The sequence below is a fragment of the Athalia rosae genome, chromosome 5 (assembly GCF_917208135.1).
Source record: "Athalia rosae chromosome 5, iyAthRosa1.1, whole genome shotgun sequence".
Taxonomy (NCBI): domain Eukaryota; kingdom Metazoa; phylum Arthropoda; class Insecta; order Hymenoptera; family Athaliidae; genus Athalia; species Athalia rosae.
The window spans coordinates 88,349-99,248 of NC_064030.1; the positions used below are offsets into that span (position 1 = coordinate 88,349).

General features: G+C 42.6%; 1 protein-coding gene across 10 annotated transcripts in view; it reads left to right on the top strand.

The window, feature by feature from the left end:
- The window catches only part of LOC105682881 (mucin-1), a 21,513-nt gene extending 10,667 nt beyond the window's left edge, over positions 1-10,846 (top strand). For 5 of the 10 annotated variants that reach the window (XM_048655257.1, XM_048655256.1, XM_048655258.1 and 2 more), the window contains 23 exons: positions 4,532-4,708; positions 5,119-5,217; positions 6,124-6,222; positions 6,317-6,415; positions 6,509-6,607; positions 6,690-6,788; positions 6,871-6,969; positions 7,133-7,231; positions 7,295-7,393; positions 7,486-7,584; positions 7,663-7,761; positions 7,870-7,968; positions 8,040-8,138; positions 8,441-8,539; positions 8,635-8,733; positions 8,823-8,917; positions 9,060-9,120; positions 9,200-9,298; positions 9,377-9,475; positions 9,581-9,679; positions 9,753-9,857; positions 10,172-10,431; positions 10,509-10,846. In XM_048655257.1, the coding sequence (XP_048511214.1) occupies positions 4,532-4,708; positions 5,119-5,217; positions 6,124-6,222; positions 6,317-6,415; positions 6,509-6,607; positions 6,690-6,788; positions 6,871-6,969; positions 7,133-7,231; positions 7,295-7,393; positions 7,486-7,584; positions 7,663-7,761; positions 7,870-7,968; positions 8,040-8,138; positions 8,441-8,539; positions 8,635-8,733; positions 8,823-8,917; positions 9,060-9,120; positions 9,200-9,298; positions 9,377-9,475; positions 9,581-9,679; positions 9,753-9,857; positions 10,172-10,431; positions 10,509-10,592 (2,465 nt within the window). In that variant the 3' untranslated portion in view covers positions 10,593-10,846. Of the gene's footprint in view, positions 1-4,531; positions 4,709-5,118; positions 5,218-6,123; positions 6,223-6,316; positions 6,416-6,508; positions 6,608-6,689; positions 6,789-6,870; positions 6,970-7,132; positions 7,232-7,294; positions 7,394-7,485; positions 7,585-7,662; positions 7,762-7,869; positions 7,969-8,039; positions 8,139-8,440; positions 8,540-8,634; positions 8,734-8,822; positions 8,918-9,059; positions 9,121-9,199; positions 9,299-9,376; positions 9,476-9,565; positions 9,680-9,752; positions 9,858-10,171; positions 10,432-10,508 lie in introns of those variants that run through there. The other 5 variants (XM_048655262.1, XM_048655261.1, XM_048655260.1 and 2 more) reach the window with 5 other exon arrangements.
- The last annotated feature ends 54 nt before the right edge of the window (positions 10,847-10,900 follow it).

The window sequence follows — 10,900 nt, forward strand, 5'->3', positions numbered from 1 at the left end:
GGCCTAGGTGAGCCAACGCCGGGCGTGGCTGGCGGGAGGAGGCATGAGGCCCACGGTAAGCGAGTTCGGGAACAAGACAGCGTTCGGGAGGTGGCGGAACCTGATAACGGGAGGTTGTTCCGTAACGCCATTCTACATTTCGGGCGAGGTGTTCCAACTCATCCAACTGTCTGACCTCGTCGCGACGAATTAGAATTTGATAACGCGGGAGTAAATTACGGTAGGAGTAATCAAGTTCCTCTTCTTCGGACCAGGCAGGTCTCAGACGATCATAATATGCTCGCATGACGGTCAAATAATCAGCCACGGATTCGTGTTCGCCCTGGGTACGGCGACGGATTTCTGCCCGCAATTCGAACTGCAAATTGGGGCTGCTAAATCGATCACGCCACGCGTACTCAAAATCTTGAAAATCTCGCCAAGACGGACGTTTGGCCCGGAACCAATATAAGGCAATCCCCGAAAGGAAAAACGGGAGGCTATTTAGGATGTCGGAGTCCTGAAGGTCGAACAGGATCCTGCCTTCCTCTATCCGCAGTAAAAATGCTTCTGGGTCCTCATTGCGTGTCCCAGTGAATTTTAGATTCCATTTACGCATGGCCTCATAAGCGGCAATTGAGTTTGGCGGGCGACCAGGCGAAGCGCGGGAGGGGGTCGCGTAGTGTTGTGAACCATACGGGCGAGAGTCGTGCGTTCTCGGATCAGGCCGAATCGGCGGTAGATTTTCGACAAGCGGCGGGAGAGGGGGTGATCCAGCCATCGCATTGTGCGCGGTAGAATACAGGGCATGAGGTGATCGTCGTGGTTCGGCAAACGTCGGCGAAGTTCGCTCTGGGGCGATCAGCGGGGGTACGGTAGAATCGCGGTACTCGGGAGGGTCGGTATCGGCAGGGTTCGGTAGGTTTGAATTTTCTCCGTCTAGCACGGTGTGCGTAGATTGAGGGCTCTGATGTTCGTCCGGTACTCGGAGGGCTATCTGCGCGGGAGGTACGGGAGGTACGGGAGGTAGATCGCCGGGAGTAGGGGGGTCATCCATCGGTCCTTGTGGTGATTGACAACTACGGAGAAACCGATCGCGGGAGGGAGAAAGAGTTCCAACGGTTAAACGGTTAACGGTCAGAAAAGTATCGCGGATAGCAACGGCAAGGAAAACAGCGGTAGAGGTCGTATCGAAAGATATCGCGCTGTTTACAGGCACTTGTTTGTCGCGGCCTTGTCCTTGATTGTTGTGCTCGAGAGATTTGAAATGTAACGGCCGGTAACGGGAGGAAGATCAGCGGCTACGATTTCGGTAGTGGAATTACCAAAGAAAATTCGCGGTTTCGGAAAGTCGAGAGATTTACAGAAAAAGATATTAATTAAGAAATGAATTAGGGTCGAGAGATTCTAACTGAATTTTTAACGGAATTGTTGTTGCTGTTGCTCAAAAAAAATCAACCCTTTTTGGGCGGAATGAATTGGGGCCTGACTAAAAATTTTTAACGGAATTGTTGTTGTCTGGTGTTCGAAATCAACCCTTTTTGGGCCCCGCGTTGGGCGCCAGTTGCAACGTGGCTTTTTTTTTAAACAGATCACCCTTTTTAGCGGCCCCACATTGGGCACCACTTGCGACGTAGAAGGTTTTCTATTTTCCCCCAGGCGGGTTGGACCCGGGAAAAACCCACGTGCCTTCGGCGCGATCTGTACGAAACTGAAAACGTAAAACGGAACGGAAAACGGAAAACGGAACGGAAAGATTGTTGGGCGCCAGACGCGTGTCGCGTCACTTAACGAAATAACCAAAACTTACGGAATAAACGAATACAGATCCGGCGGAGTGGCTGGCTAGGCACAGGCTGTTCAACAGCGAAATAAATGGTAGAGTGGCGTGGATCCACAACAACAATTCGGGCACAAATAAAAACGATAACGTAACGTAATTTCGGGAGACTGTATTTTAACAAATTCGGTAGGCAATACAGAATCGGTAGATTTACAATAGGTCGGGAGTAACAAAATATAATTCGTTTAACGGTAGCGGGAGATTATTTACGGGAGTACAGAATTATACTTTCGATATTCGAAAGGCCTACGGGAGTTTACTGATTCTTTTACAAATTATCCGAATGAGCGATAATTACGAACGGGAGAGAAGGCGCGGTTTTACACGGAGCGCTTTTCCGTGGCTACTCTACGGTAACAGACGATAGATTTCCAAATAGATCGGGACCGTAACGGAACGTAAGATTTACCGTAGGGGTAACAGATTACCCAAAGAATGACAAATTAGATACGGGAGCAAATATTACATGAATTATAACAAAATACCATACAGCATCACCAAATATCACCAAGGCTTTCCTTAACGCATTACTTAGAGTTTACTTAATAACTCAACGTACTAAATGATACCCCGTGCAGCAAATGCACGGGAGAAACGGTAGAAGACCAAATAAATGCTCCGAGAGCGAAAATACAAAACGTACGGTAACGGAATTCAGCCACGAGGCAAACCGGGAGGAATTACAAAATTGCCCAAAAACCGAAAAACGTAACGGACCGGACCGTACCAAATTGCGGTGGGGCGCGTTCCCACCGACTTATCAAATACTGGATGCAGTGGGCCTTTAACCACTGACTTACACTCTTAAATAAACTGGATGCAGTGGGTCTTTCACCACTGACTTACACTCTAAATAACGGATGCAGTGGGTCTTTCACCACTGACTTACACTCTAAATAACGGATGCAGTGGGTCTTTCACCACTGACTTACACTCTGACAATAAAACAAAATACGAAATATTCTAGGCAATTTGCAATCCCCCACGTGGCCACTTCGTGCCTCTCTCTGAAGGTGGAAAACCTTACCTTAACGGAAGGAGTTCGGCACCCACTGACTCTAACTTTAATACAATTATTTAACGGATTCTAGCTTTAATTATACTGTAGCTAAGGGGCGGATGGGAGTGAATCTAAATAACAACGGTAGCGGTAGTATCGGGTGAAAACGGTAGCGGTAGACGGTAGATTTGGGAAACGGCAAAGGAGGATCTGAATTGGTGAGGAAGGATCTAACCAAAACGTCCTGTCTGTTCGACGGTATCTAGTAGAGTAGGACGAGTTGAGCGCCGGTGTCCAGGATCTTCTTACTCGGAAATCGTCCGGATTGGCGATTCCCTCTCCTAATTAGGCCACAGGTGTAGGGCGCAATTCTTCTGGTGACAATTGAATTTGCCTATTCGGCGCCTCTCCTCTCCTCTGACGTCATCATCCATGCTTCCTCATCGGCCGCGCTCGCTTTTGAGTACTGACCGGCTGGCTGTCTGCGTTCAGAAGGCCATCCAAGGCTGCGTCGACTCAGGCACTTGGAGTCCTCATCCTAAGAACAACATCTCTATCCTATGTCGTCTCGGGAGTCGGAATGTAGTCCTGGGCTCACTTGTGCCTCGGCCCCTACATGTCTTCCTAGGCAGAACGTCATCTCGGGAGGTTACCAAGTTTTACCCGGTGACGGGATCAGTTCCGGAACGGTAGATGTTATTTTGGTCTGGCTCCTGGCCAGTAAGTTACGGGACGGGAGGTGACACTACTCAGTTCATGCCACCCTATACGCCGCCTTCCGTAGCATCCATTCGTCGATAGCAGAGCGTCTTACGCACCTATCGTCTAGCGGGAGATCGTAGACGAGTCGTCTTGCGGTCCTATACGCCGGTAGCGATTCGGTAGATCGGGAGGCGGGAGATGTTGGCGATGCTGTCTTCAGCTGGTGGTCCGGTCCACCACGGGAGAGTGCACATCGGTAGTCTGATTGGCACGGATGACGTCAGAGTTGTACCCTTGGAGGAAAGGGCCCGGGAGGTCCTCGTAGGTCGTCCTGGCTCAACTCGTCGGTATTTTCCCATGTCACATAAGAGAATATTCGGAACAACAACGAAAATTAGCTTAACATACGGAATATCTCTTATTTCAATTTAGCCTTGGTGATTCGTTTCGGTGTGCTGCAGTTTTCTAGATTATTAACGAAAAACGGGAGGAAATTCCGGGAGATTTGGGTGCCGTAGTAACGGGGCTGAAAACGCCACGTTACAGTTTATAGGTATAGCACAGGATAGTCAATGGTATAGATACATACAGTTAAAGTCGGTAGTTTAGTCGATACGAAAGGCCATCGCTATGCGAACGAGAGTCTGGTGGCTTTAATTGAACCCTTTTGCTTACATTTTCGTGACTATTCTTCGAATCGATTATTATTATACCTAATATAGAATTTTATAGCGCCAACGATACGCGGTGGATCGATATATAACGCATTTGTGACGTACAGGTTGAAGATGAAATGATATTAGAAAAACCGGAAGTGATGTCAAATGTACTCGATGTTAATGAAGATCATCCGTCTGTCTCGGGCATGTCATTTAAGAGGTCAATCGATGATTATGTCAACTTTCACGATGGCGTTCATATTTTCCTATATACATATGTATACAATACTACACTTACATTCATACATACATATGTATACAACTAATAATAAGTTCTCATTGATTCAGGAAAAGACGGAGCACCCGCCGCCTCTTTACACGGACGTACGAAAAATGGCAAAACTGAACAAACCCCAGCACCGGGTGACTATAATCCGGAAAAAGCCGAAAAAGTTGTTCTGGATAGCTCACCGAAATATTCATTCGGCGTTAAAACACAAACAGAAAAGCCAAGTACTACGCCAGGTGAGTCGCGAAATCGTTGAATCCCAATTGTTACTCGTGAATTGAAGCGGGGGCATACGTATACCAAAATTTACACCCGATTTCACAGATATTTAGAAAATGGACGAATATGAGAGTATAACGTTCATCAGAAAGATCACGTGCTAAATTCAATAAGTCGATGAAATTTGGAAAGATTTAGCAGAATCGGCACAAGCACTTTTGCGATAATCCGCTGTATTGACATTTTATTTGGGTGGGAGGGCGACTACTTGAAATAGACCTCTGCATTCTTACTCAAGAAATCTGTAGACATCATAGATGTGTACCCGATTATGAAGATGTTGCGGAAGATACAGTTGTATCAGAAAAATCTAATTGTAATAGGTCGTGCCTCTTTTCCGTTATCTGTAACTCTATTTAACCCTTAGCTCCGAGTGAATATCATCCAGAGAACTTCAACCTGGATAAAACCCCGCGGTACAGCTTTGGCGCGAAGGTTCAACTTGAGAGGCATAGTGATATCCCCGGTAATTACGACCCAAACTGTCGTTACGACCCTTATACAAAAGCTTCTGTGATTCCTGGTTTCCAAAATATACTCATCATGCCTGGCACTAATTATTGAATTGTAGCTAATTCTCATGCCTTGATTGAATTTATCATCACACGAAATTTATCAAACAGCCGCTACATCTTTTCTTTTCACAATTGTGCTATCAATTTTCATTTGGAGATTATTCATAAAATCGAGTTGATAATAAAAATCGTCATCCGCAGGCAATAAGCCGAGTTTACTGTACAAACTGTTAATCGATCGAATGATTAATTAATTGATCGATCGATCGATGAACTCTTCAGCTCGCGCGCCAATAGCTGCGTGGGCAAAATTTTATGGACTCATTACAAAAGGAAACTGTTTCTCTGCGTTGCGACAATTGCCTTAGCAGGAACTTTGGCAAGTAAAAAGATCTCAAGTCCTTGACGTTGAAACATCTTGCAGGATTAACATCATTAATCGAGATACATAGGTATATACTAACAATAAGATATGCATGATTTAAACTGAATTCTAACTCATGAGGAATTAGCTTTAGCTGACAATTAGCTATATTACTAATTTAACTTGCATGTAAGTGCCGTGCACGATAGAATTGTCTTGATATAATTACGCTTCTCTCATTCACGTGTTACTAGGATACTGTCATAAAATTGAACTTGTATAAAAAAAAGTGTTGCAAGTAAGATAATTTTTCCGTTAATTTCGGTTCATAGTCCTTGTTGAATGTATGATCAGAAAAGGTAATATCCTGCCGTCATTTCTGAGAGAGTGTAGAGTGTAGAATTCGTAATTTCGGGAATTTTCTTATTTCGAACGTAATGCATTAGGTCAAGTGTGAATGGGACGAATACTGTACGTAACTAATATGTTATAGCACCGGGAACCTACAGCCCAGAGAGGGTGAATCTGGATAAAGGACCTTGTTATAGCTTGAGTGGAAAAGGTTTTGTTGAGAAACCAAATAACTTTCCAGGTAATACAGGAAGGCTCATGGTTATCGTTTAATTTATTGCGCGGATTTGTCCGTCGATACTTTTGTTGCGATAACATTGCTTATGTTTCGATAGCACCAGGTACATACAGCCCAGAAAGAGTAATTCTCAACAAAGGCCCACAATACTCATTGAGCGGTAAAGGCACTCCAGAAAAACCAAGTAACACACCTGGTACGTGATTATATTCGATGGAATCATTTTTGATCAAATAATTTATTATTGGAGACAACTTGCGTTATGTAATTGCTACCTAATCATTTTCAGCACCTGGAACATACAGTCCAGAAAAAGTAAATTTGGATAAAGGGCCACAGTTTACATTGGGAGGAAAAGGGGCAATTGAAAAAATAAGCGATACACCGGGTAAGTTATGGTATTTTTTTTATCGATTTCTATCGCAGTAACGAAACGGTCAACGAGTGAAATTTCAATCCATCGTTTATAGCACCTGGCGCGTACAGTCCGGAAAAAGTAAATCTGGATAAGGGTCCGCAATACTCTTTAGGTGGGAAAGGCGCTACAGAAAAATTGAGCGATACACCCGGTATGGCAATATTATTGCATGCGGTATTTTAAGCACTGAATACTATCAATGAGTAGCACTTATAATACTTGGTTGTTTTTAGCCCCTGGAACGTACAGTCCGGAAAAAGTGAATTTGGATAGGGGACCACAATATTCTCTGAGTGGAAAGGGTGCCCCGAAAAAAGTTGGAGATACACCTGGTATGGAATTATTATTGTGAATTTTTTCTACGATCCCACATGAAAGGCATGATAGAAAAGTATAAGAGTTCACACAATCTGAGTCTCTTGAAACGATAGATAAAGGCCAGACGATATCACACTGTATGATGATTATTCTATATTATTCCATCACTTTCTCTAGCACCTGGAACATACAGTCCGGAAAAAGTAAACTTGGACAAAGGGCCACAGTATTCGCTGAGCGGTAGAGGTATTACGGAAAAGCTGAGCGACACACCTGGTACGATATTTCTTTCACAATCAAAATTCATGAGCGGTTTAATTGATATGCCCTGATTTTCAGCACCAGGGACTTACAGTCCAGAAAAAGCAAACCTATTTCAAGGCCCGCGGTACAGTTTAGGTGGAAAAGGATCACTGGAAAGGATAAGTGATAATCCAGGTACGTGACTTGACTATAATCCAATTTTTCACTTGGAAGATTGCGGTATAAGTCGTAACACGATTTTTAACACGTATTTCACACCTACGTAGCACCCGGCAGTTATTTTCCGGAAAAATCGAACTTGGCTAACGCACCATGTTATAGTTTCGGGCATAGGACACCGATGGATAAACCCAGTGATACCCCAGGTATCTGATATAAACAGGACGATACCAATATCTAAACCTTAGAGCATTCCTTTTCTTTTCATTAACATGATCTTACAGCACCCGGAACCTATAGCCCGGAGAAAGTAAACCTTGATAAAGGGCCGTTGTACAGTCTAAGTGGCAAAGGTGCATCTGAGAAGCCAAACGACTTACCGGGTACTGTGTAACTTCCATATATTGCTAAAAAGAAGGCTATCAAGTGCGTGTATGTTCCGTAAATATATGTTGATCAATTTGGCTTACGATGTAATGAATGACTTACAGCACCCGGCACATATTCTCCAAAAAAATCGAACTTTGCAAAAACACCAGAATTCAGTTTTGGGCACAGAACACCTCTGGATAGACCAAACGATACACCAGGTACGTCGATCGATTTTTAACGGATATAATTAGACGTTAAAAGTTCCGAAATTTTTCGCATTTATCCATAGCTCCTGGAACTTACTGCCCAGAAAAGGTGAATCTAGACCAAGGTCCCCGGTATAGTCTAACCGGAAAGGGTGCACCTGATAAAGAGAATCACAACCCTGGTACATAGTCTGAAGATATAGTATACATAGATCGATAATAATTTGCGAGTACTTGAAAGACGAACGAAATGAAAATAAGTCCTGTTGTACTTGTCTCGATTCAATGTTGATTGTAATATCGAAAAGTAATTGCATGTGATAAGATGATGGTTTTGGTTGGAAAAGTGCTTTGTGTGGACCAATAATGATGTACTAATTGTAAATCAAAATTTCAACAATGTAACAAAAACAGGGTTAAGTTAATCATGTTGCATAAAGTACTCGTTGTCACCAATTATTCATGAGGATTTTATGATTTACAGCACCTGGTACATACTCTCCCGAAAAATCAAATCTTGACAAGGCTCCGCATTATAGTTTTGGACATAGAACACCTCTAGAAAAGCAAAGTGATAATCCCGGTAATCTTGATTATATTCAATAAATAAACAATGATACCCAGAGGTTTAAAGAAACCCAGCAGAACTGATTTTCACTAAAATGTTCCGCTTTTTAGCACCTGGAACTTATAGCCCTGAGAAGGTGAACCCGGACAAAGGTCCGGAATACAGTATAACGGGGAAGGGGGCATCCGAAAAGCCTAACGATTTTCCAGGTTGGTACACCGGTTGTCTATTAATTTCGTAGTCAGATGTTTAACATAATATCAATAGACATTATTATATCGAATAACCAACTTATCAGGACCAGGTGCATACCACCCTGAAAAGGCTAATCTGAAGCATGAACCTTATGCTTTAGTCATAGATCTGCATTGGTCAAACCTAGTACTACACCAGGTAATAAAAGTAATCACTAACTTGAATGAACCTGAGTATGAATATGAAACATACATATGTAAAAATAACTAACTAAAGAATTCAGTGTCTTGTGCATGTGTGAAATTGAAAGTTGACACTTGAAAATTTTCCACTCCTGCAGTCGGATAGATATTCGGATAATCAATCAAGTGCACGTATTCTTCAGTTTGTTGCTTGTCGAGGTGAATTGATATGTAATAATGCGAGTTTTAGCCCAATGGCGTTCGCTTGTAGTTACATGAATATTTCTTTCTATTGTAGCACCCGGCACTTACAGCCCGGAAAAATTCAATATGGAGCAAGCTCCGCAGTATAGTTTTGGACACCGTACCCCTTTTATCAAGCCGAGCGATACCCCAGGTGAGCTTTACAGGATGCTCGTAATTACACCTCAACAATTTGTGATTCCGTAGAAATATCGAACTCTTTTCTATCTAGCTCCCGGTTGGTATAGTCCTGAAAAGGTGAACCTTAATAAGGGTCCCCAATACAGTATAAGTGGAAAAGGGCCATCTGAGAAGCTGACCGATGTTCCAGGTAATTTGCCAGAATAGTTAGATTGCCGTTTTCAGTGTTTTTGATTTGTTCTACAATTAAAAATGCAAGCTGACCTCCAATAAATAATAGTTACATGATCTCTAGCACCTGGAACATACAGTCCTGAAAAAGTGAACACTGGTAAAGCACCGCAATATAGTTTTGGCCTGAAAGTCGAATCTAACAAGCCCAATGATGTTCCAGGTAGGTCATTAAGCCATTGGAACTTTGGACATAGGTGACTAATTTTTTGTTTCACTTTTTTCTCCCATCAAAGGACCTGGTGAATACAGTCCAGAGAAAGCTATGATCCTTTTCGAAAGAGCTTTACAATTTACTTTTGGATTGAGACCGCCCATCAACAATCACAATGAAACTCCAGGTAATTTAATTGTGTTCATAGTTTTTTCGAATCGAATTGACCAATTCATGAATCTTGCAACAACCACTGAATTCTAGGGGTGATTCAAGATGTGTAAGCCAGTATTTAATTTTGTAAGCCGATTCTGCTAAATAACATATTCCGCTGGATATCCAATGGTTATACGAAATTTTTTAATTCTGACAAGATAAAGTCTTGTGCCACTACGTCAACATCGCACAATAATCTGACAATGATTGCACGATGACCCATGACAAAGTCATGCCATATTTTGAATTAACGTATCATTTTCATCTCTTTACCTTGTTGCATAGCACCCAATGTTTATAACATTCCATCGGTCCTTGGAACTACGAAAGAGGGCAATAAGAAGACTGCCCCAGCTTACTCCATCTCAGGGAGGCAGCGTGTTTTCACCGATGACAGAATTCTAGTCCCGGGGCCTGGTACGTACGAAGCTATCAAAGCTGATGCAGTCAGAGCAAAGAGTCCGGCGTACAGCATAAGTGCTCGTTTCCAAATTCCTGATGATCACTCTAAGATTCCTGGTCCAGGAGCGCATTGTCCAGAAAAGGTATGACGTTTTACATCCACGGAATGAAAATGATTACAAGGTTCAGATATGAGGACTTATTTTGAAATCGATCGTAGGTACAACTAGACATTCCTCCGGCGCACACTTTTGGAATCAGACACTCTCCGTATATCTGCAACTTGAAGGACACCGTTTGCTAACTGTATATTTATTCAACTTATTCCATTATCTCGCTTTCATTTGTTAAATACTTGGATAATTAGTTATGAAATACGTATTTACTAATTGACTTATTAGTGGCCTCTTCTTTTTTCAATACAAAGAATACTAACTAACAGCTATTTTCGAATGATCGAAGGAAGAATATAGACAATCACGAGGCTTATCATGTCATCGGTAGATCTGAAACGGCATTTTATATTCTATTAGAAATAAAAGTAATTCAACTTTTCAATTTCAGACTTGTTTGATTCGCCATTTGAAAAAATCGAAATAGTTCTGTTTGTAA